This window comes from Staurois parvus, unplaced genomic scaffold, assembly GCF_062004578.1.
Source record: "Staurois parvus isolate SC_StPar_1 unplaced genomic scaffold, SC_StPar_1.0 ptg000500l, whole genome shotgun sequence".
NCBI classification, from domain to species: Eukaryota; Metazoa; Chordata; class Amphibia; order Anura; family Ranidae; genus Staurois; species Staurois parvus.
In genome coordinates this window covers 621,730-649,065 of record NW_028318296.1, presented here as the reverse complement: position 1 = coordinate 649,065, position 27,336 = coordinate 621,730, and the positions used below count along the sequence as shown (strand labels likewise).

General features: G+C 43.3%; 1 protein-coding gene across 2 annotated transcripts in view; it reads right to left on the bottom strand.

Moving 5' to 3' along the window:
• Window positions 1-27,336, bottom strand: part of LOC149452041 (uncharacterized) — an 860,283-nt gene that overhangs the window by 309,102 nt on the left and 523,845 nt on the right. For both annotated transcript variants that reach the window (XM_089689852.1, XM_089689853.1), the window contains 2 exons: window positions 9,961-10,119; window positions 3,563-3,676 (listed from right to left, as the gene is read on the bottom strand). In XM_089689852.1, coding sequence (XP_089545978.1) covers window positions 3,563-3,676; window positions 9,961-10,119 — 273 coding nt within the window. The remainder of the gene's footprint in view (window positions 1-3,562; window positions 3,677-9,960; window positions 10,120-27,336) is intronic.

Below are 27,336 nucleotides of genomic sequence, written 5' to 3'. Positions count from 1 at the left end.
TCTGGCACGCTTGCTGGGGAGAAATTGTTTGAATGCAAGGTGGCAAGAAAAATTAATGAGGGCCTTATCAATGCAGATATTTTGCTGGGGAGTATAGACGTCTGCAAATTTATGGTTAAGGTGATTTGCGAGGGGCTGAATTTTGAGGAGCCGGTCAAATTCAGGGTCACCCCGAGGATGACTGAGTGCATTGTCATTGAAATGCATAAAACACATGATACTCATTTCTATGCCTGGCCATGGCAGCAGAGAACACGGGCATATGATGAATCGGGCGCTGTACAATACAACCACAATTCATTTTTTTTAGTCATGCCCATGTTGAGGGTTAGGCCCAAAAAAAAAAAAAAAAAAATGTAAATTTGGAAACCGTAATGGGTTTCCATGCGAATCTTGGCAAGGTTTGAATTTGGGTGGGCGGCAATAAATTGTTGTGCATATAAATTGCTTTGATCCACAATCAATGCATACAGATCTCCCATGAAAAACAGCTCCAAAAATCAAGGGGAGTAGTTAAATTTGCTGTTTCCACCTGAATTCCAAAATGGGGGGGAAGTACGGGTGCTGCAGAATTTGTGGGCTGCCAATTGGGATTTGCAAGCACATTATTATTATTATTATTATTATACAGTATTTATAAAGCGCCAATAGTTCGCTCAGCGCTGTACATTACAAAGGGGGACAGAACATGTGACAGAACAATATCAATACAATGCAAAACATGAGGGGATCAAGGGCCCTGCTCTTTCGAGCTTACAATCTAGGAGGGAGGGGGTGGCGGCACAGGAGGAGATAGCTGTGGGGGATGGAGTGGTAGGAAGAGTGGAGGAGGTCGGCAAGTTAGCAGGGGGTGGGGTAGGCTTCCCTGAAGAGATGGGTTTTCAGGGTGCGCCTAAAGGAGAGGAGAGTAGGTGATAATCTGATGGGTTGGGGCAGGGAGTTCCAGAGGATGGGTGACACCCTGGAGAAGTCCTGGAGGCGGGCATGGGAGGAGGAGACCAGGGAACTAGAGAGAAGGAGGTCTTGTGAGGAGCGGAGTGTGCGTGCTGGGCGGTACTTGGATATTAGGTCAGAGATGTAGTACGGGGCAGTATGGTGGACAGCTTTGTACGTCAGCGTTAGGATTTTGAATTTGATCCGTTGCGCAATCGGAAGCCAGTGGAGGGATTGGCAGAGGGGGGTGGCTGAGACAGAGCGGTTGGAAAGGTGAATGAGTCTGGCAGCCGTATTCAGGATCGACTGAAGCGGGGATAGCCAGCGGCGAGGCAGGCCAGAGAGGAGGGAGTTGCAGTAGTCGAGTCGTGATATGATGAGGGAGTGGATGAGCTGTTTAGTGGTTTCTGGGTTTAGGAACATCCGGAAGGATACTAGGGGCTCTATGGGCCTGTGTGCGAATTCTTGGTGACTGCAGGACACTACTTGTGCTCGCCACCGCACCAGCTTGTACTGCACTTATGGGACTCGCCACATCACCAAGTCATATTGCAGTGCTGGTATTATTATTATTATAATACAGGATGTATATAGTGCCAACAGTTTGCTCAGCGCTTTACAATATAACGGGAGACATTACAGCAACAATACAGTTCAATACAAGAGGGTTAGGAGGGCCCTGATCCTGGGAGCTTACACTCTAAGAGGTATGTGAAAGACCAGGATGTACTAGGTCACTAGTGCTCGCCAGTTCACCAAAAGGTAGCATGACACTAGTATTGGCACTCTGCTGCATATGAGAGTCATAAAAATTTACCAGCAAGTGCTAACAGAGATCAGGCCTGATTCTGCCAACACTGTGGTTTTGTGTGCAATGTATCAAGTGACAGAGACCTACTGACACTGCACTTGTTGGGGGAGAAAACCAGGTGCTGGCAGGTGCTGGGGCTGATCTCGCTAATGCTGTGTTTTTGGAGACACTATACTAATGTGAATGCTGGTATAGTGCTGATCTGATCAAAGATATTGATCCGTTCAGACACTATACTAGCAATGGAGGCTTATTGTGTATTAGCGTCTTCCTGGCAATCAAGGGGTTAAATGTGATGACTGGTGTACTGACGGGCAATCTGACATCATCTGGGAGGGGCATGAAAACCACGGGAGCGCGAATCATGTATATATTATATATATATGTGATTTTGCACACCCGTGCCACCCTGTAGTAGTATTTCTGCTGTAGGGTGGTCAGGAAGCGGTTACAGAAGCAGATTGTGTTACAGCGCTGCGTTACTTTAACTGACAATTGCGTAGTCATGCAACACTGCACCAGAATAAAATTTACGTTCTTTTTTCCCACGAATTGGGCTTTCGGTGGTATTTGATCACCTGTGCGGTTTTTTATTTTTTGCCTTATAAAAGAAAAAAAAACCCGATAATTTTGAAAAAAAAAATATTTTGGACTATTTGCTATAAAGCAGGTCCAGCAAAAAAAAATGTAAAAATCAAATTTCGGCAAAAATTTAGTCCAAATTGTATTCTGCGACATGTCTTTGCTAAAAAAAAATCCCAACACGTGTAAAATAATTGGTTTACGTGAAAGTTATAGTGTGCACAAATGGCGGTATAGATACTGGATTTTTACATTTTTTTTTATACAAATAGCGGTGATCAGCGACTTATGGCGGCAATCAGCAACTTATGGCGGTCATCAGCAACTTATGGCAGGACTGCGGTGGATATTCTGACATTGGGGGGTACTGACTTGGGGTCACTTGGGGTCCCCAGTAACACCAATACAGTGATCAGTGCAAAAAAAAAACCCCACTGAGACTGTACTAATGGCACTGGGGAGGAAAGGGTTAACATTTGGAGGCAATCAAAGGGTTAACTGTGTGAAGGGAGTGTTTTACTAGGGGGCGGGGGGTGTGTACTTCACTGTTACACACTGATCTGGAAGGCTGTGCATAGCAATCCGAAACAGTGTGCTGAAAACTGACAGGGAGGAGAACTCCATTGGAAACAATGCAGCCTTCCTCCCCGTCAGTGTTTGCCGGCAATTGTCGGGCTCTGGCGGCTAATCACCGACCGGGACCCGGTGATTGACACCCATGGCCGCGATCGGTGCACGAGTAGGGTGGTCGCATGCAACCCCTACCCCAAAATGTAAGATCACGTTTATATACGTGATCCTGCGCACAGGGGCCGCCTTGTAGCAGTATATGTACTGCGGGCGCCCCTTAGTGGTTAAAAATGCACTTACATTAACAAAGGAAACTGCAATTTCTGTTAACAGCAGGGCCACGGCTCCCACTTCACTTCCAAGTACAGCTGTCAATCAAGTTACCCAGCAGAACGATGCCTGGGTGTGCTGCCTGCTCACAGTATATATGGTGGTAGTTGGAGCTGGGAGAATTTGGAGCACGTGTGGATAATGTTACAATCACTGGTGCAAATGCTTGTCTGAGCTAGGCGCAGGTAGTTCTTAAGGAAACTACTACCAGAATGGTGTCATTACAAGTATTTTGAATTCATGTGAATGTCCCCCACAAACGTATATGTCCTAACAGATGTATCATTTGTGCAGATTGTGCAGCTGTAAACATATATATTAAAAGAAAACACTTACACGGCTCATTCATCATGATTTTCCCTTCCATCCCATCTATTTCAGAGAGGAGCTCATTTCTCTTGTCTTTATTGACGGTGTCAGGTAGTTTTTCCAGAGAGTTGGTATGGAAATCTGGGAATTACAGAAGGTTTCAAGAAAATTCACACTTTTGCCAGAACCTTTGCACATCTATGTACACATCACATCTACAGTCTATAGTTCAAAATCTTTATAACTAAAGCCCAACTCCAAGAAAAATGACATTTAAATAGTATGTAGCACCCTCCTAGATAGGTGCTAGGATAAGAAGAGTACAGTTGGTTCCCCTACTTGATAGGAGAACTGTTAGGAGAATTTACTTAGGCTTTCTGCTTAAGAGAGCTGCAATTGTTTAGTAATACCTGCTCAGCGTGTTCAAGTGCTGCTAGTTCTGCCTCTGGCTTCCTCTGTATCCAAGCAATCTAGGAAGGTTCTGGATGTATAGGTGGAACTCATGCAGAACACAGCACAGACATTCTGACACTGGGGGGGAACTGACTTGGGGTCACTGACATCCCCAGTGACACCAATACATTGATCAGTGCAAAAAAAAAGCAGTGACACTGCACTAATGGCACTGGGGAGGAAGGGGTTAACATAAAAAGGCAATCAAAGGGTTAACTGTGTGAGGGGAGTGTTTTACTAGGGAGTGGGAGGGTGTACTTCACTGTCACACACTGTTCCGGAAAGCTGAACTCTGCAATCCAGAACAGTGTGCTGAAAACTGACAGGGAGGAGAGCTCCCCTGATAATAATGCAGCTGTGCTTCCTGTCAGTGTTTGCCAGCAATCGCCGGGCTCCGGCGGGTAATCACCAGCCGGGACCTGGTGATTGACACCTGCGGCCATGATCGTGCCGTGGGTAGGACGGTCGCGCGCCCGCTACCAAGTAAACAGGATGACATTTATAAACATGATCCTGCGCACATGGGCCACGTTGCTGCAGTATATGTACTGTGGGTGGTCCCCTAGAGGGTAAATACTGTTCTTTATTGTGTATGTTGATATACATTGGGTCATAGTTGCTGACCTTCACCAGAGTTATTATCAAGTCAAATGCTATTCTGTTATTCTTGACTCAGTTACCCTGCAATTCAATATAAACGTCACATTGGTTTATACTACTCTGTGTGTGAGTCCATTTTGCAGGTGCAAATTATCTGGGTTAGCGGAGTACATTGGTGTCAGCAGAGGGTGGACTCCATCAGGGGTTCAGATTGCCAGGGATCCCAAACTTATTACTCAATCAATGCTCATGGGGGTAGTGCTACATTCGAAATCAGGGACAGTCCCTCGAAATCAGGGACAGTTGGGAGCTATGCCTGAGGTTGTGTCCGTACCCATAGCATAACATAGGCTGCCTGCACACAGCTCTAGCCACACAAACAATTGATTCACACTGGACAGGCTACAGCGCCCATGTGAATGAACCCCAAGATCTCAATTATACACAGAGCTTTTGTTTTTACTGCAATACAGTTTTATCTTTTAGATTTAGCAGGAATTTCATAAGTAATGTTGTGTTTGTGTTTACTAATAATGATTTTAGTATATTTTTGAGGAGATGTCCTGTGATTTCTAACAGCAGCCCTGGGAGGTGAAAAAGTATTTTAATTTGAATTTTATAAATATATAGTGGAGTCGATAGAAGTCATCACACATACTGTGGTACGCTTCATGTTGTGCACTTTCAGCCCACAGGACTTCATTCACCATGAAAAGGCCGATTGTGTTTGTGTCCCAGACAAAATCATTTATGAGACAGAAACCATTTAACTCAGACAAGAATTTTTTAAAACTGAATTTTGTCAAACTCTTATTCACGGTTAGGACTGGATTCCCTTCTTCCAGGTTGATAACGTATCCACCGGGAAAGGAACACAATATCATACAGCACTAAGTAATGTTTAAAACAATATACACTGCTCAAAAAATTAAAGGAACACTTTTTAATCAGAGTATAGCATCAAGTCAGTGACACTCCTGGGATATTGATCTGGTCAGTTAAGTAGCAGAGGGGGTTGTAAATCAGTTTCAGCTGCTTTGGTGTTAATGAAATTAACAAGAGGTGCACTAGATGAGCAACAATGAGACAACCCCCAAAACAGGAATGGTTTTACAGGTGAAAGCCACTGACATTTTTACCCTACTCATCTTTTCTGTTTTTTCACTAGTTTTGTATATGGCTATGGTCAGTGTCACTACTGGTAGCATGAGGTGATACCTGGACCCTACAGAAGTTGCACAGGCAGTCCTTCTCCAGGATGGCACATCAATACATGCCATTGCCAGAAGGTTTGCTGTGTCTCCCAGCACAGTCTCAAGATCTTGGAGGAGATTCCAGGAGTCAGGCACTCTAGGAGAGCTGGACAGGGTTGTAGAAGGTCCTTAACCAATCAGCAGGACCGGTATCTATTTCTTTGTGCAAGGAGGAACAGGATGAGCACTGCCAGAGCCCTAAACAATTATCTCCAGCAGGCCACTGGTGTGAATGTCTCCTGCATGTACAATATTGTGCTTAATCTGGCCATATATTATACAATTTTCTTGTTCAATTTCCTTTAGATTTATCTTCAGCTATGTAGTGCAAGGGCCTGCCTAATTGCATACAAACTGAAAGTGTTTAGGTTTGACCTCATATTATATGGTTTTGGAAAATTTTACAAAAAAAATTGAATAATGTATGGCCAGCCTTAGGCGTCCATGGGCTGTCAATTGATGTCAGTACCTCTATTGTCTAGAAGAGGTTGCCAACATGGTAAAGGTGGAAGGGTTACATATCAACTGCATGTCCATTACGTGGGCAGATTATTGGTTGCTTTCTCCATGTACAACTGGATTTTAGGGGTCCTGTGAATCCCTAATTGTAGGATATTGTAAATATATATATGTGTATGTGTGTATTCTCACGTTATTGACCAGGCCAGAATATGACTGGGCTAGATGTATTTTACACAACAAAAGGATAGCCAAGGACTGTTTGCTATGTTAAGTTTATGCAACATCACCTTGGCACTTGGGGGCCAACATGTTACATTTCAAAGGAGGTAATTTGCAAACTTGCAAGGGTGATAAAATGCAGATTGCTCAGTCAGACCTGAGAGGACTTGGCCAGAATCTACTATCTAATAACATGAAAAGGGGTATTAAGTATGGTAAACAGCATTCTTCAAAGGGTAACTTGTTTATCTAATTAATAGTAAAAGAATGTAGTTTAGGAAATATCTGGACAACTTTGATTAGACTGCAGCTGTCCAAGCCCAAAAGGTATGCTGGACAGTGTAGTATCTCCATGTTTGATATGAAGTATCTTAAATGGGACTCTGAGGGCTGTTGTTCGTTCGTTGTACAAGTATTCATTTGGATTTCTGTCACCTGTTGCAAATATCTGAATAAATGCATCTCTCTGGAAAAGAACTGTTGGACTAGTTGCTGAGGGAAAATACATTTATAAATAAATCCTCCACATTAATATAAGACAACACTAACCATTTCACTGTGCATGCAGGTGTGAGCAGTAAGAAAGTAACAAACAAAACTGAAGAACATGAACAAACTAGGACTCTAATTTCTTAATTTTTAAAAAATTTGTAGTCTATCATTTTTGAAGGATAAAAATCCTAGATTGTGTGGCCATACTCACCTTCAATGAGGAGCTGTCTCCAGCACTACGTTTCCTTTGCCCACTACATGCCACCAGTCTTCCACATCGTTCAGTGCACTTCCTGTGAGCCCATTCGGTTATGAGAAGGAGGAGGGCGAAGGAAGTGATTTGCCCCAAGGACAATACAACATATATTGGGGTGGTGGCCTTGTGTGGAGAGACTCCCTTATTCAGACCTCAATCAGAGCTGGACCCAGAGATCCTGACAGCTTCTGGACTTAATAAAACTATCTGTTCCCTGTGTTTTTCCTGTGATCTTAGTACCTGGCAGATACATTAAGGGCCCTTTCACTCTGATCAGTTTTTGAAGCACTTTTGGGGTTTAAAAAGACAAAGAAAAATGTATCCCTTTAAATCCTATAGATCTCTTAAAACAAGAGGTGCACTGCCCTTTGAATAGTCCTGCATGCTGCATCTTTGCATTATAAGTCAATGTGAAGGCATCAAAAGTGATTCAAAAACTGATTATTGTAAAAGGGTTCTAACTTCCTTTTCTGACTCAAATGTTTTGGAGAGAGATGCAAAGTAAGCAGTGATGTTATATATCATTTGTTGCAATAAAAGGAAAGCTGCATGATAATGACTAATTGTGGTAATGGCAGGGTTGCTAATAAGGGGTACAGCTGGCCCAGCTGTATTGGACTCAGGACCATCAGTTCAACAGGGTGGTCCGGGCACTTGATAAGCAGGAGGGCTGGCTGTACTGCCTTACTGCTAAAACCAATCATACTGTGGCTCCCCCTGCAGCACAATCAGCTTCTCCTCTTCTCCCCCCATCAGCTTTCAGATGGTCCAGGGAGCCACAGGGGATCAGTTCTTGGAGCCAGAGGGGCAGCTACATACCCTAAGCAACCATCCTTTGTATCCTACCTGATTTCAGAGGTGAGTGAACTGGGGCAGGGATGGCTGAGAGATTTTACCTAGTGCCACCATCCCTCCCCCTCCTGAATCATTGAGCCTTGTGAGCCTGTACACCTTGCATGCCAGTTCACTGCCCTCTGCCCGGACCTGTTATTCTACCAGCTACCCCCTTCCTGTAACCTGCCACTGTGTGCCTGCTGTCCTGCCAACTACCCCCTCTTTGTACCCTGCAACTGTGTGCCTGTTATCCTACCACCTACCCCTTACCTGTACTCTTCGCTCTTCAGTAAGAATTTGATAGGCAGTAAAGAGGTGTTGTGACCTGCTTTAACCCCTTCATGTCACACTAGTGCACTTAAAACTGAACAATGCATGTCGTTGTGAGATGCTTGCAAAGCAGCACCAATCACTTGACCCCCTTCCTGTACTCTGCCACTGTATGCCTGCTACCCTACCAACTACCCTTTCCTTTACCACAGCATTGTGTGCCTGCTATCCAACCAACAACCCTTCCCTGTAACCTGCCACTGTGTGCCTGCTACCCTACCAACTACCCTTCCCTGTAACCTGCCACTGTGTGCCTGCTACCCTACCAACTACCCTTCCCTGTAACCTGCCACTGTGTGCCTGCTACCCTACCAACTACCCTTCCCTGTAACCTGCCACTGTGTGCCTGCTACCCTACCAACTACCCTTCCCTGTAACCTGCCACTGTATGCCTGCTACCCTACCAACTACCCTTCCCTGTAACCTGCCACTGTGTGCCTGCTGTCCTGCCAACTACCCTCTCTTTGTACCCTGCAACTGTGTGCCTGTTATCCTACCACCTACCCCTTACCTGTACTCTTCGCTCTTCAGTAAGCATTTGATAGGCAGTGACCTTTAACCCCTTCATCTCACACTAGTGCACTTAAAACTGAACAATGCATGTCGTTGTGAGATGCTTGCAAAGCAGCACCAATCACTTGAATGGGTCGTGTTTGATCGGGGGTATAATCCTTGCCACAGCCAAGAAGCAAAGCAGTCATGGCATGTGTACATCCCCAGTGAATGCCTCTGCAGCTAAAGGTGTAGTGGTTGGGGAGCAGTAAAAGTGCAGCTCAATTGTGAGGTTTTTCCACCCCACAACCTCACTCGTGAACAAGCCCTAAGTGCTCATTCACACAGGTACTCTGGCTGTGTGAATGAGTGGTTTGTCTATGCAGCTGAAGATGCCTGTTACTCTATGGGCATGCACACAGCCACAGGTCCTACGTTTAATAGGTATACAGGGGTGGGTGAGCGTCACCAAATGCACACTGTTCAAGGCTGTATACCTGCACCCACACGCCTGTCACATTAGGAGCTGTGGCTGTGTTCATACATGTGCTGCGTCCCCATTGTGTAACATAGGCTGCCTGCACACAGCCCCTGCCCCATAAACTACTGACCCATACTGTACAGGCCACAGCACCTATGTGAATTATCCCCAAGACCTCATTTACACTGAGCTTTATTTATTACCTCAATACAATGTTATCCTTTAGATTCAGCAGGATTTTTGTATTAGTTATATTGTATTTGTGTCCGCTAATAATGATTTTAGTGTATTTTTAGTGAAAATATTTGTGTTGATATTTTTGGGGGGATCCAGTCAGACAGGCTGTACAAGGTCCAGCTGCAGCCCTGGGGGATGAAATTGTATTTTATTTTGCATTTTATAAACAAATAGGCGAGTCAATAGAAGTCATCTTGTTTAACACACACTTCATGTAGTGAACTTTTAGCCCACAAGAATCTGTGTCTGCCATGAAAGGGCCATGAAAGGGCCATTTGGTTTTGTTTTTTTTCGCCTCCCAGACAAAATCACTTACAAAACATCACATCCCTGAGACAGATAAAGCTGTGGAAATAATGCAAATCCACCCATATGATGTCACTGTGCGGATACAGCAAGTCTTCAAAGCTGATCATTTGTAACCTTTTCTTCCCGGTTGGGTCTGGATCCTCTTCATTCAGGAGACGTCTAATGTCTGGAAAGGAACACAATACCACACAGCAGAAAGTGATGTTTAAAAACAATATTTAGTCACAAAGATGAACATATTATCATCCTAATATTGTTCTAATACTGAAGAAGGCCAATAAAATCTGCTCTGACTCAGCTTCCAATGTATTCTCACAGGGAGGAGGAGATCACTGGTCAGTGGCAGCTATTTACTTACAGGAGCATTCACACTTGTAAATGACCCCTGTCTGCAATCAGCTGCAAGAACCCCAGCGGGGAATAGCAGGGATGTGCAGTTCCTATCGCCTGACCCCCGGGACATGTAGTTCTGGGCGCCGGGCAGGTAGGGTGTTTTTGTCTTTAGCTGTGCTGCGTGCAAGCAGCAGGGCTCACCTGTCAGGTGGAAGCACTGCCACCCGATTGCTTCCACACAGCCCACAGTGTCACCCTCCCCCCCCCCCCCCCCGCCAGCTATATGTCCCAGGCTTTGCTTGCCCATCTGTGGGCCCGGGACTGGCTCAATGTGTGCCAGCAGGATGTGGTATAGGGGAGGAAGGAGAGCAGACATATCTGCTCCCCTCCCCTTCTCCTGACCCGGAAGTGATGTGATGTCCCTGCTGGGTCCCTGCTTGACAAATTCCTGGTCATTGACGCCCGGAAAGAATGTAATGTGCAATGCCCTACATTCAGTGGGATACAGGGGAGACATTTCAAAAAAAGAGAACCTGTCACCAAAAAATCATCATATAGGGAGCTTTTTTTAAAAAAAGTTAAGTAAAAAAATTGTTGCCATTTCACGAGTGCACGCAGATTTAAGGTTTGACATAGACAGGCTCCAGTGATGGCTACGAGGATATAGGAGGATTCAGAGCACAGCGGCATACCTACTACAGATATGAACTGAGTCACACTTTGTTGGAGGATTTTGAAAGGGGTGGAGGGTTAGCCCATGTTGACCTGGCTTTGGGGAGGAGGGACCTGTGGGGTTGCCCTGGGAGGGGGAGGGGAGGGTGGGACTGTGTGGGACATTGTTGGGGGGGGTTGGTTGATGGTAGGGGGCTGGGGGGAGGGGGTGGATGGGGCATGTGCATTGTTTTGAATATATGATCTGTTTTATTGTTACGTCCATAATAAATTTATGCTGCTTATTAGTCTTTGAGGTGCTCTATCGATTTGTGGGGTTTATGTTTAGAGTCTGAGGTGGCATATCAGGAAAGGCTGGATAGCTCTCCAAGAATAAAAAATCCCTTCTGAGCACTTGTACATAGTTCTAGGAAGTTACCCTCAGCTCAACAGTTCCTTGGGCATCTCACGTATCCCTCATCCCCATCCAAGTTTAAATCCCATATTAAAATGCAGAAAAAAAAAACCCAAGTTCAAGGTCTGTTTACTGTCTCTGGAGTGCAAGGCTAGAAGGAAATGCGTGTTGCCTGGCTGTGCAGGACTATAGGGGGACCCAAATCTTCAGCAACTCCTAAGGGGGTAGTGCTACACTACCAACTACCACCTCCTTGTAACCCTCTACTGTGTGCCTGCTATCCTGCCAACTACACCCCTCTGTACCCTGCCATTGTGTGCCTGTTATCTTACCAACTACTGTTCCCTAAACCTGCCACTTTGTGCCTGCTATCCTCCCAATTACCCATTCCCTTTATCCTTCCACTGTGTGCCTGATATCCTTCCAACTACCCTTTCCTGTAGCCTTCCATTGTGTGCCTGGTGTTCTCCCAACTACCCCTTACCATTCCCCTTTGCTCCTCAGAGAGTATTTGACAGGCAGAGAGGAGGCATTGTATTGCACTAGCGCGCTGCAACCATATGCAATGCATGCAGTTGTGGGGCACTTGCAAAGCAGCGCTATTCACTTGAATGGGTCACCTGCTAGTCACCAACAGCCACAGGTATTAGTTAGAAAGGTGTGCAGGTGTGGGTGAGGGGCCCCGAATGTACACTGTCTGTGTTTAGGGTCACACACCTGTACCCACACACCTGTCAGATTAGGACCTGAGGCATACCTCTGAACCTTTTGAGATGGGAAGGAGGAACACCTATTAGCTAAAGTATGTAGGTATAGGATGCCCCCCCCCCACCACCAAAGAACAACCAAAATAAATTCCCCAGCTCTTGACAATCGCAACGATACCAAATATGTGTATGTTATTTGTAGTTTGTACCCATAGTATAGCCCAGAAACAATAGTGCACATTTGTAGTTTTTTTTTTACCTAAAACACACTGACACCTACGTATTTATCTTTTTTTTTTTGTTAAAAACATTTTTTTTGCCCTCTATGCCAGGAGTTAGAGAGATACAATGTCTCTCTCTCCTCCATTCATAGAAAGAAAAAAAAAAACAAGGGGGCCGGGCTGTACAGTGACTGATCACTGTGATAGCCAATCGGAGGTTATCACAGCTATCATGTGACCCGGAATTGGGAGTCCTGGGTCCCGATCGTTAGGAGACAAATTAGGCCGTGGAGCCAGTAGAGAGAGAAAGGGTGGAGAAGGTTGCTGATGGTCTGGCCTACTGCGCTGGAAGCCGAACACCCTGACAGCAGGAAAGAGAGAAAGCACAGCTTCAGGCCTGAACCGGAGGGGCCGAGGACTGTTCCTGTTCTGCGGGTGAGATGGACCGCCGCACCCTGCTAATCCAAAGTAAATCGGGTGAGAGAAACCCAATGTACCTCACAGACATTTTTTTGAACGCAGCAAACTTGCATTCAGGGAGTAGATTTTATCAACGTTTCAAACGTCAAACGCTTGTAAACGCGGCTAACTGCATTTATAAGCGTTTGCGGTTAGAAGCGTTTTTAACTGCTCCATATCCAGATGCTGTCCAGAGCCTTTTTTCATCATCAGAAATACATGCAAAGCTTTTTCCATATATTCAAATGAGTCCGGTACACCAGCGCAGTCAGTTCCAGGTTTTGCGTGAAGGAAAAAATGGTAGAACGTGCCGCATTATGCTCATGATGGGATCCATAGTGAATACAACCAGAAAAGACAGGTCATCTCAACACATACTGCTCTCTCTGCTTCTGCTCTCTCTGTAGTATGTCCGCAGTCCCTGGTCATCTCCTGTACTATGTCTGCAGTCTCTGGTCATCTCCTGTACTGTGTCTGCAGTCTCTGGTCATCCCCTGTACTGTGTCCGCAGTCTCTGGTCATCCCCTGTACTGTGTCCGCAGTCTCTGGTCATCTCCTGTACTGTGTCCGCAGTCTCTGGTCATCTCCTGTACTGTGTCCACAGTCTCTGGTCATCTCCTGTACTGTGTCCGCAGTCTCTGGTCATCTCCTGTACTGTGTCCGCAGTCTCTGGTCATCTCCTGTACTGTGTCCGCAGTCTCTGGTCATCTCCTGTACTGTGTCCGCAGTCTCTGGTCATCTTCTGTACAATGTCCGCAGTCTCTGGTCATCTTCTGTACTATGTCCGCAGTCTCTGGTCATCTTCTGTACTATGTCCGCAATCTCTGGTCATCTTCTGTACTATGTCCGCAGCCTCTGGTCATCTCCTGTACTGTGTCCGCAGTCTCTGTTCATCTCCTGTACTGTGTCCGCAGTCTCCGGTCATCTCCTGTACTGTGTCCGCAGTCTCTGGTCATCTCCTGTACTGTGTCCGCAGTCTCTGGTCATCTTCTGTAGTAGCGTCCACAGTCTCTGGTCATCCCCTGTACTGTCCTCAGTCTCTGGTCATCTCCTGTACTGTGTCCGCAGTCTCTGGTCATCTCCTGTACTGTGTCCGCAGTCTCTGGTCATCTCCTGTACTACGTCCGCAGTCTCTGGTCATCTCCTGTACTATGTGCGCAGTCTCTGGTCATCTCCTGTACGGTGTCTGCAGTCTATAGTCATCTCCTGTATTATGTCTGCAGTCCATTGGTTCAGAATATTTTTTTTCTTGCTTTCCTCCTCTAAAATCTGGGTGCGTCTTATAAAGCGAAAAATATGGTATATATTGTACATGACATAGGCCGGACCAAGGTGTTCATTATCTCAACAGTTGCTGGCTTTAATGAAGTTCTTTAAGATAGGCTCAGTGAGACAAAATTATACATTTTTGTGTGCAGAAAAGAAAATGTAAAGGAAGGTTCGGAATGTAGACACCCTAAGCTATCTGCTGAGAGGTATATTGAGTCCATGGAAGATTTATTTTTTTTACACAAGTTTCTGGAAAATGAAAAACATTTTTTTTTCTTTTTTTACTCAAAGTTGTCATTTAAATTATTTATTTCTCGCACAAGCCATGGGTATATGTGGAATTACACCCCAATATAAATTCTGCTACTTCTACCGAGTATGGGGATACCACATGTGTGAGACGTTTTGGGAGCCTAGCCACATACAGGTGCCTGAAATCCAATAACTACTTTGAAACCCGGAAGGTGCGTAACTTCCTCATTTCTCTTTCTCACTATCTATCACCGTTTCGGAGGTCCTGAAATGTCAGGATAGCACCAAACCCCACCAAATGGTCTACTTTTGGAAAGTAGACACTCCAAGGAATTTAAAAAGAGGCATGGTGAGTATTTTGCAGATCTCATTTTTTCTCACAAGGTTTTGAAATATAAAAAAAGAAAAGAAAAAATATATTTTTGTTTTTTTTCTTCATTTTCCAAAAACGTGTGGCAACAGACAAGATATGAAAAATAAGCTGATAGGTAGTCAGGAAGCGTAATGAGGAAATAAAGCCCTTTTAAAAGCCTGAAGGTGCTTATTGGATTTTGGGGTCCTGTACTTGGCTAGACTGCCAAAATGTCTCTCTCATGTGGTACCCCCATACTCGGGAGAAGTAGCAGAATGTATTTTGGGGAGTAATTGCACATACACCCATGACATGTGTGAGCAGTAAATCATTTAAGTGACAATTTTGTGTAAAAAAAAATGTTTATTTTGTAATTTCTCTAAAACTTGTGGTAAAAAAATAATTGATTCAACATGCCTCTCAGCAAATAGTTTCGGGTGTCTACTTTCCAAAAAGGGGTCGCTTTGGGAGGTGGGGGCATTTTATGCACAGCATAAGAAGTTTATGCCACACATCATTCACTCTTCTAACCACCTGAAGATCAAGCCTTTTCTGACACTTTTTGGTCACATGAAAAAAATCTGTATTTTTTGCTAGGAAATTAATTTAAAACCCCAAACATTATATATTTTTTTAAAGCAGACACCCTAGTGAATAAAATGGTGGGTGCTACAATTTTTTATGTCATATAATACTCACGCAGTGATTTTTGAAAGCAAATTTAAAAAAAACACTTTTTTTACATTTAATACACAAAAACACAACATATTGGCCAATTATTTGGTAACATATAAAAGATGGTATGCCAAGTAAATAGATACCAAACATGACATGATTTAAAGCTGCACATGCCCTGTGCAATGGTGACAAACTGCATACATTTTTAATATCCATAGGCAACGTTTTAAAAGCCTCTACAAGCTACCATTTTAGATTTACAGAGGAGGTCTAGTGTTAGAATTACTGCCCTTGATCTGACATTCACGGCGATACCTCATATGCATGGTGCAACCACTGTTTACATACTGGCACAGGGTCAATGTTCGCACACACAGGTGTGCGTACATGGGGGAGGGGGGGTTGCGAGTTTTTTTTTTTTAAGTTATTTTGATTTTTTTAATTATTTTTGCACTGTTCCTTTCATTTTTTTTTAGCACTTTTAATGCTATCACAGGGAATGCAAATATCCCCTATAACTTCAATGGGCATTGTCATATATTCTTTTTTGAGAAATCTGGGTTCTATCAGATTCTGGATATCTCCTCTGCCCTTACATTATCTAGTCAAACCAAGATCGGTGTGATCAGATGCTTTCCCAATTTACAAATGGTGCTGTTTATATCCTGCAAAACTGAAGTGATGAAATGCTCGAGGCTTTCCATTTCTTATACTGTAGAGATGGTTGGCTCCATTTTGGTTCCCAATCAGCTCTATGATCAGCTGGCAGAAACACTGGCTGCATTCTCAGGTTCCCCCGCTGGCACAGGACTGCCCAAGAAAACCGTGGAAGGCAGCGGGGGAGGGGGTCTATCATCTCCCACTGCTTGTAAAAGCAATCCTGCAGCTAATTAGCCACTAGGATTGCTTTTACATGAAAGCCGATCACTGGCTGAAAAATACGATGCCAGGATGATGCCTGCAGCTGTAGGCATCATCCTGGTATAACCAGGGATGTACCAGTACGTATAACCATTAAAAATCCAGGGATGTACCAGTACATTGCTGATCCTTGTTGGGATGCTATGTTTTTTTTTTTTTGGATGCAGCCTGTAGACTGAATGAAAAAATGAAAAGAAATCTCTACTAGTGTGTGGTATGCCCACCATTAGAATATACCTCCCTGCATCCACCCACTTCTAATGGTGGACACACATTAGGTCACAGGGTGCCACCTGCACCAGTTCTAAGATTGTACAAATGTCTAAATAGTGGCACGCTTGAATAAAAATTGTCCACATATAAGTGGTACCCCATAATAAAAAAGGATGACACCAAGTCCCAAACTATCTTGCCACTTCTCCCCATGTAGTCTGGGCATCCAGGGGGATCCACGTGACTATCTTTTCCCTCGTAAATCCAAATCTTATATGTATAGCCTGTTGCCCTCTCACAGGTCTTCTACATCTTGACCCCATATCTGGCACGCTTGCTGGGGAGAAATTGAATGCAAGGCGGCCAGAAAAATTAATGAGGGACTCATCAACGCAGATTTGTTTGCTGGGGAGTATAGACATCTGCAAATTTTTGTTTAAGGTGATTTGCGAGGGGCTGAATTTTGTGGAGCTGGTCAAATTCAGGGTCACCCCGAGGATGACAGAGTGTATTGTCTTTGAAATGCATAAAACACATTATACTCTCATATCTATGCCTGGCCATGGCTGCAGAGAACACGGGCATATGATGATTTGGGTCTGTGGACTAATACAACCGCAATTCATTTTTTTTAGTAATGCCCATGTTGAGGGTTAGACCCCAAAAAAATTTAAATTTTGAAACCGTAATGGGTTTCCATGCGAATGGTCTGGCAAGATTTGAATCTGGGTTGGCGGCGATAAATTGTTGTGCATATAAATTCTTTTGATCCACAATCAATGCATACAGATCTTCTGTAAAAAACAGCTCCAAAAATCAAGGGGAGTAGTTAAATTTGCTGTTTGCACCTGAATTCCAGGTTGGTCAGTGAATGGGGGAAGTACGGGTGCTGCAGAATTTGTGGGCTACCAATTGGGATTTGCAAGCACATTCGGAAGGATACTAGGTGCTCTATGGGCCTGTGTGCGAATTCTTGGTGGTTGCAGGACAATATTTGTGCTCGCCTCCGCACCAGCTTGTACTGCACTTATGGGACTCGCCACGTCACCAAGTGATACTGCAGTGCTGGTATTATTATTATTATACAGGATTTATATAGTGTATATAGCAAGTGCAGCGCTCGTAGCCAATAAATTAAATTCAGTGACATATATCTAATTGAATAATTATAAGGAGCAGTCCCATAAATATAAATAATTCAGGATGAAGAAAATAAATATTCAAAGGTGACTCCGTTGTCCGGGTAGAGGTGGAAATGAAATGCGCACTCACCGGACGCGCATATTAAATGCGCCTTGTATGTATAAATCCTGATCTTAGGTAGTAGGGGGTCTTCCTTCTATTGGAACCCAGATGAGTTGTCCTTCTCCCTTAGGAATGCTTGTGTGGTCCTGGTGGGTGCTATCACTCCCGATGGGTTAGGTGGTAGGTGGTGATCCGTATCAGCGTTGGACCTGTGGGCTAGAGTACTCCCCCAGGGGACAACAAGGATACTCCCATACTGTAGTAGGTTAACTTTTTATTAAATAAATAAAGAGGTACTTCACATTAAAAATATCAAAAACGTTGCAGACAGTTGTCTGTAGGAGGACTGACCAGCTGGTATGTTATAATGGCCGCCGGAGCTCCACGATGCTCCGGCGGCGTGACGTCACGGCGTGGTGTGGCTCCTCCTGACGCGTATCGTGCTCCTGCACGTCCTCAGAGGGGGGTCGCCAAACATGCCGCGCCGTGCGCCGTTCGTATTTTTAGATGAAACGGCACATGCGCAATAGACCGCGGCCATTTTGGAATAGCGCAGAACGAACTGCGCATGCGCGGGGGTTACGGGCGCCAATTCATCCATTAGCATCCTTCTATCTAAACACTGGATGGTGCTGGAGGTTTTCCCTCTATACTAATGGGTTCCCATAACCTCCTTTTTTCCACCAGGTTTAGATAGACATTTATTCCATATTTGTCTTGATGGATTCTATTACAGTTATAATAGGTCTATATATGGCCTTTAAGTAATGGCAAGGGACATCGTTATAGTCCCTTGCCGATTTATTGTTTCCTCTCCCCTTAGATGAATATACAGACAATCAGTCTGTTTCTGTATGGGATAAGACTAAGGAAAAATGGCACCCGTAACCCCCGCGCATGCGCAGTTCATTCTGCGCTATTGATATTTTTTTGATATTTTTAATGTGAAGTACCTCTTTATTTATTTAATAAAAAGTTAACCTACTACACTATGGGAGTATCCTTGTTGTCCCCTGGGGGAGTACTCTAGCCCACAGGTCCAACGCTGATACGGATCACCACCTACCACCTAACCCATCGGGAGTGATAGCACCCACCAGGACCACACAAGCATTCCTAAGGGAGAAGGACAACTCATCTGGGTTCCAATAGAAGGAAGACCCCCTACTACCTAAGATCAGGATTTATACATACAAGGCGCATTTATTATGCGCGTCCGGTGAGTGCGCATTTCATTTCCACCTCTACCCGGACAACGGAGTCACCTTTGAATATTTATTTTCTTCATCCTGAATTATTTATATTTATGGGACTGCTCCTTATAATTATTCAATTAGATATATGTCACTGAATTTAATTTATTGGCTACGAGCGCTGCACTTGCTACAGTGGGGCAAAAAAGTATTTAGTCAGCCACCAATTGTGCAAGTTCTCCCACTTAAAAAGATGAGAGAGGCCTGTAATTGGCATCATAGGTAGACCTCAACTATGAGAAACAAAATTAGAAAAAAAATCCAGACAATCACATTGGCTGATTTGGAAAGAATTTATTTGCAAATTATGGTGGAAGATAAGTATTTGGTCACCTACAAACAAGCAAGATTTCTGGCTCTCACAGACCTGTACCTTCTTCTTTAAGAGGCTCCTCTGTCCTGCACTCATTACCTGTATCAATGGCACCTGTTTGAACTTGTTATCAGTATAAATGACACCTGTCCACAACCTCAAACAGTCACACTCCAAACTCCACTATGGTGAAGACCAAAGAGCTGTCGAAGGACACCAGAAACAAAATTGTAGACCTGCACCAGGCTGGGAAGACTGAATCTGAAATAGGCAAGCAGCTTGGTGTGAACATATCAACTGTGGGAGCAATATTTAGAAAATGAAAGACATACAAGACCACTGATAATCTCCCTCGATCTGGGGCTCCACGCAAGATCTCATCCCGTGGGGTCAAAATGATCACAAGAACGGTGAGCAAAAATCCCAGGACCACACGGGGGGACCTAGTGAATGACCTGCAGAAAGCTGGGACCAACGTAACAAAGGCTACCATCAGTAACACACTACGCCGCCAGGGAATCAGATCCTGCAGTGCCAGACATGTCCCCCTGCTTAAGCCAGTACATGTCTGGGCCCGTCTGAAGTTTGCTAGAGAGCATTTGGATGATCCAGAAGAGGATTGGGAGAATGTCATATGGTCAGATGAAACCAAAATAGAACGGTTTGGTAGAAACACAACTCGTCATGTTTGGAGGAGAGAGAATGCTGAGTTGCATCCAAAGAACACCATACCTACTGTGAAGCATGGGGGTGACAACATCATGCTTTGGGGCTGTTTCTCCGCAAAGGGACCAGGACGACTGATCCATGTACAGGAAAGAATGAATGGGGCCATGTATCATGAGATTTTGAGTGCAAACCTCCTTCCATCAGCAAGGGCATTGAAGATGAAACGTGGCTGGGTCTTCCAACATGATAATGATCCCAAACATACCGCCCGGGCAACGAAGGAGTGGCTTCGTAAGAAGCATTTCAAGGTCCTGGAGTGGCCTAGCCAGTCTCCAGATCTCAACCCTATAGAAAACCTTTGGAGGGAGTTGAAAGTCTGTGTTGCCCAGCGACAGCCCCAAAACATCACTGCTCTAGAGGAGATCTGCATGGAGGAATGTGCCAACATACCAGCAACAGTGTGTGCCAACCTTGTGAAGACTTACAGGAAACGTTTGACCTCTGTCATTGCCAACAAAGAATATATAACAAAGTATTGAGATGAACTTTTGATATTGACCAAATACTTATTTTCCACCATAATTTGCAAATAAATTCTTTCCAAATCAGCCAATGTGATTGTCTGGATTTTTTTTCTCATTTTGTCTCCCATAGTTGAGGTCTACCTATGATGCCAATTACAGGCCTCTCTCATCTTTTTAAGTGGGAGAACTTGCACAATTGGTGGCTGACTAAATACTTTTTTGCCCCACTGTATATACATTGTCTCTCCTATAGGGTATTGGTACCTAATTCCGTGCATAGCAGCTTGTTTTTTATACTAAGGCGCTTTTTCACTTTTTACTCTTTACATACTCTGTTTTACCAATACTGTTTTTAGCTGCCTAGTATTTTATTACATATGATTTACAATGGGTGATATCTTTGAATTAAGATTGGCAAGGCCTACCATATCGGATGATATTTTCACCCTAGAAGAAGAGAGAAATGACTTGAGAGGTTCCTTTCTCCACTTGCAAAACTTATTATCAGCTGAAATTAGAACACTCTGGGACATATCTTTTTTAGAAAAATATGTCAAGGAACATATTGTTCCCAGATCACTAAGGTGGAGTGTACCCCCGGATACAAATGATACCACCGATCTGACAGACTGGTTCAATTTCTTTAATAACGCTGGTAATGATTTGCTTAAATTTCTCATTGCCCGCAAGAAAAAGAAATTAATATACCTTGACTCTGAAATTAATCTGGTAAGGGAAAGTCTAGGTCCACACAAAGGTGGGGAGGAATATAAGGCTGAATCTGAGAGATTGAGACTATATCTGGAAAGTATAGAAAAAGAACAACGTATTAAGAAAAAGAAAAAGTATAATAGGGATACTAGAGACTATCAGGAAGATCTAGTATTCAAATGGCAACTAAAGGAAGATGAAATGGAGACATCTGTACCTAAACCACCCAATCCTACACTGAAACCGAATAGATCAAAGAAATGTAAGCCTTATATTCCTCAACAACCCTCCAAGCCTCCCAATAGCGGCAATAATTATATCAGTAAGGATTCATATAACAGACCCACCTATAATGTTCCCATACAGAATAGGTTTGAACCTCTATTAGACCATAATATAGGGGCACGTGATTCCTATTGGCATCCAGCCTATGGTCCACAACCTAGAGAACCACTTATGCCTTATTACCAACAAAATGTTTATCATAATGATTACAATAACTCCAACTATAGTGGGCAACATCACTCACCTAACAGACCCCATAATAGTCCTAGACCACCGTATCACAATAAATATAATAACTCTTAACTATAGAGGGCAGCATCATTCACCTAACAGATCCTACAATGGTCCCAGACCACCATATAATCCACCACATCGCAATAACCAACCCGATACAACAAGGGCTCATAATCAGAACCCCAACTTTCAATCCACTTCAGCAAGTAACCAATATCCTGACAGCAATTCTCAGGTTCGTTTTTTAGGAGGGAAAAATACCGGGAAAAACACCAGAAAAAGAAGCAATTCCACAGGGGAAGGAGGGGAGGAAGAAAGGTCAGTAGACGCCGGGAAAAAGAGAAAAATGTAACTAATAATGGGATCTTTAATCTCAGCAAAACTACACTCTCTCAACAAGAAGTTCTGTTATTGAACAATGGTCTCAAATATGCACCCAATAAAAAGTTGGATAAATTCCAAACGTATATTGATATATACAAATTGTCTAGACAATTGTCACTAAAAAGGTACTTCCTTTCCAACCCCATTACTAAGAATACTAATACTGCTATGATACACTCTAATCTGAGGAATGCATCAATTTATAATCCCCAACTCCAGACACAGTCTTTTGTACCATTATTTAGAGACTTAGTTCTGAAGGATCTAGATAGATTGGTGGTTAAATCAACACCCAGAACACAAACATCTGAGGCTATTAAATCCCTCCTTGAACATAAGGACCTAGTTATTAGGCCGGCGGACAAAGGGGGAGGTGTTGTCATACTTGACAAGTCTGACTACATCAATGAGGTATATAAGATCCTAGGCGACAAGACAACATATGCTGTTTTACTTAAAGACCCTGTCTTTTCATTTAAACGTGTTCTAAAGAGCATTATCAAGGAAGGTTTCAACAAAGAAATTATTAATAAAAGAGAAAGAGATTTTTTATGTCCCGCAGCCCCAAAGCTCCCTGTTCTTTATATTCTCCCAAAAATACACAAGCATCTCACGAATCCTCCTGGGAGACCTATTGTGAGCGGCATAGGTTCATTGAGCTCTAGGGTTGGACAATATATAGATTTTTTCCTGCAGCCTTTGGTGTCTCAGACACCAGCCTATCTGCGTGACACTAAACAAATGCTAAATGATATTAAAACCCTATCCACCACCGCCCAAACGTTTTTAGTTACGGCGGATGTGTCCTCCCTGTATAGCAACATAGCTCATAGGGATGGACTTGAAGCAGCTAGTTATTATCTACGCACTTTTAGCACTTTATCGCCCGCACATGTCGATTTCATTTTATCTCTGCTTAACTTTGCGATCAATAACAATTACTTCTGGTTTGATCGGAAATACTACCTACAGATAAAGGGCGTTGCAATGGGGGCAAAGTTTGCCCCCAGCCTTGCAAACTTGTTTATGGCGCACTGGGAGGAAATTATGATTTACTCAAGGGAATGGCCGGAACTTATATTTTATAGACGATACATTGACGATGTGTTCCTACTCTGGAATGGGGGAGAACAGGCGTTAATAAATTTTTTTACAACTCTCAATTATAATGATAGAAATATAGAGTTATCTTACAATTATAGTTTAAATGAGATCAGCTTTCTGGATCTCACATTAGTTAATTATAATGGAGGACTTGTAACTAAAACCTTCTTTAAAAAGACTGATCGCAATGGATATATACCGAAAGGGAGTTGCCATCACCCTAGATGGTTATCTAATATCCCGAAGGGACAATTCATCCGGCTACGGAGGAATTGTACGGATCTCGACACCTTCTATAACCAGTCTGAAATATTAAAAAATAGGTTTTTAGAAAAAGGGTATGTGACGGGAGTGACTTTTGGGGGTGGGGGGACCTCTGTATCATCTCCCCAAATCATTATGTTTAAGGCACCCTGTGCCTGTTAAGGGTTACAGGGTGTGTATGTGAATGTGAATGTCCCAGTATAGTGTGCTGTCCCTTTGTCCCTGCCATGTGCTACCCCCCATTGTGCTGTGTCTTCCTGTCCAGAGAACTATTATGGGATGTACTGTTTGTATTGGTGTGGGGGTTGGTCAATGTCCTTGGCCACATGGTTGCATCCCATTGTTCTGTGTCTGGTTGGATGGGGAGGGGTGATGAGGTGTTTCCTGCCTATACTGTAGCCCTTCCCACTGAGGGTGGGCTGATGATGTATGTCCTGTCCCTGGTTGTCTTTCCCCGCCCTCTGTATAAAACATGTTTTGTGTACAATAAAGTTAGTTGACTTCCTGTTTTAGTAGGAGCTGGGTGATGTCTTCTTTTTTCCTGAGGGATCTCGAGGGTGTGGTCCGTGGATGGTGTTCGGACAGGGGAAGTTGTGCTATAACGGAAAAACTCAGTGCGGTCTGGGTTCCGGTTCCGTTACAGGGTATGAAACCGAAATTCTTGAAAACACTATTGATGCTGTGGCACACCTCAATAGAGAGGACCTTTTAAAAGATAAGGTAAAAGCTAGGAAAGGCCAAATATGCCCTTTTGTTACCAACTATTCACAGCAATATGGTGGAATTAATTACATTATCAAGAAAAATTGGAAAATCCTCAAGGCTGATCCGGTTTTGTCTAATATTTTACCGGATAAACCGGAAATAGTATTTCGTAAAGCCACTAATTTAAGGCACTATTTAGCGCCTAATGTAATAGATCCACCTAAAGAGATCTCCTTGTTTGGAGACCTTAAAGGATATTACCCGTGTAATAAGTGTATAATCTGTAAATGTGACAACATTAGGAAACATAAACAGACTACTTTTTTCTCACAGGTAACTAAAAAGAGTTATAATATAGATAAACTTATCACATGTAATAGTAAATTTGTCGTCTATTTACTAGAATGTCCATGCAATTTACAGTATATTGGACGCACCACTAGGCGACTGAGGGACAGGTTACGTGAACATGTCAATAACATCAAACGGGGATATAGGGAGCATTCAGTCTCTAATCACTATAGGAGATTTCACAATATGGACCCCACCTCTCTGAAATTTGCAGGTATTGACATAATCAAGCCTCATTGGAGAGGAATACATAAAAGACGGGCTGTTTCACAATTGGAAATGAAATGGATATATGAACTTCGCTCCCTAAAACCCAACGGCCTCAATATTGAGGTCGATATTAACTGTTTCATTGAAAATAGTTAGACACCTTCCATCCTGTACATGTACTCTTCTGGGTCTTAATATTCGATCATGGTTTTTCTGATATTTTATTCGTTCACTTTATTCGTTCATTTTTATATACATTCTTACATTTTTATATTGTTTATTAGCTATTTACATGGTGGTTATGTTAAATACTCTCACCATGTCTATCTATTTGAGTAGAATTTTGATTGTACTATTTTAATAAATGAGGACGACAATGGCACATGCGCACGGATCTTAAGTCCATGGAGAATGGGACATTAATTCATTATTAATCTTTTATATTAAATTATGTTTTATATCTGGTTATTTTATTTTATACTGGTTCTACTACCTGAGTATAAAACCAGTTTTTGTTTATATTGTCCATTATAGACACTGATAGGATGAATTAATTCATCCATTAGCATCCTTCTATCTAAACACTAGATGGTGCTGTAGGTTTTCCCTCTATACTAATGGGTTCCCATAACCTCCTTTTTTCCACCAGGTTTAGATAGACATTTATTCCATATTTGTCTTGATGGATTCTATTACAGTTATAATAGGTCTATATATGGCCTTTAAGTAATGGCAAGGGACATCGTTATAGTCCCTTGCCGATTTATTGTTTCCTCTCCCCTTAGATGAATATACAGGCAATCAGTCTGTTTCTGTATGGGATAAGACTAAGGAAAAATGGCGCCCGTAACCCCCGCGCATGCGCAGTTCGTTCTGCGCTATTCCAAAATGGCCGCAGTCTATTGCGCATGTGCCCTTTCGTCTAGAAATATGAACGGCGCACGGCGCGGCGTGTTTGGCGACCCCCCTCTGAGGACGTGCAGGAGCACGATACGCGTCAGGAGGAGCCACACCACGCCGTGACGTCACGCCGCCGGAGCATCGTGGAGCTCCGGCGGCCATTATAACATACCAGCTGGTCAGTCCTCCTACAGACAACTGTCTGCAACGTTTTTGATATTTTTAATGTGAAGTACCTCTTTATTTATTTAATAAAAAGTTAACCTACTACAGTATGGGAGTATCCTTGTTGTCCCCTGGGGGAGTACTCTAGCCCACAGGTCCAACGCTGATACGGATCACCACCTACCACCTAACCCATCGGGAGTGATAGCACCCACCAGGACCACACAAGCATTCCTAAGGGAGAAGGACAACTCATCTGGGTTCCAATAGAAGGAAGACCCCCTACTACCTAAGATCAGGATTTCTACATACAAGGCGCATTTAATATACGCGTCCGGTGAGTGCGCATTTCATTTCCACCTCTACCCGGACAACGGAGTCACCTTTGAATATTTATTTTCTTCATCCTGAATTATTTATATTTATGGGACTGCTCCTTATAATTATTCAATTAGATATATGTCACTGAATTTAATTTATTGGCTACGAGCGCTGCACTTGCTATATACATTGTCTCTCCTATAGGGTATTGGTACCTAATTCCGTGCATAGCAGCTTGTTTTTTATACTAAGGCGCTTTTTCACTTTTTACTCTTTACATACTAGGATTTATATAGTGCCAACAGTTTGCTCAGCGCTTTACAATATAACGGGAGACAATACAGCAACAATACAATTCAATACAAGAGGGTTGGGAGGGCCTGATCCTGGGAGCTTACAATCTAAGAGGTATGTGAAAGACCACGATGTACTAGGCCTCTAGTGCTCGCCAGTTCACCAAAAGGTAGCGTGGCACTAGTACTGGCACTCTGCTGCCTATGAGAGTCATCAAAATTTACCGAAAAGTGCTAACAGAGATCAGGCCTAATTCTGCCAACACTGCGGTTTTGTGCGCAATGTATCAAGTGACAGTGACCTACTGACACTGCACTTGTTGGGGGAGAAAACAGGGTGCTGGCAGGTGCCGGGGCTGATCCCACTAACGCTGTGTTTTTGGGGACACTATACTAATGTGAATGCTGGTATAAAGCTGATCTAATCAAAGATATTGATCCGTTCAGACACTAAACTAGCAATGGAGGTTTATTGTGTATGAGCGTGTTCCTGGCAAACAAGGGGTTAAATATGATTACTGGTGTACTGACGTGCAATCTGACGCCATCTGGGAGGGGCATGAAAACCCACGGGTACACGAATCACGTATTTATTATATATATATGATTTTGCACACCCGTGCCACCCTGTAGCAGTATTTCTGCTATAGGGTGGTCAGGAAGTTGTTACAGAATCGGTTTGCGTTACAGCACTGTGTTACTTTAACTGACAATTGCGCGTCATGCAATGCTGCAACAAAATTAAATTTACATCCTTTTTTTCACACAAATTGAGCTTTCTTTCAGTGGTAATTGATCCCCTGTGCGGTTTTTATTTTTTGCCCTATAAAAAAAAGACCGACAATTTTTGAGAAAAAAAACAATATTTTGGACTTTTTGCGATAAAACATGTCCAGTAATAAAATTTAAAAATCAAATTTCATCATAAATTTAGTCCAAAATGTATTCTGCGACATGTCTTTGCTAAGAAAAATCCCAACA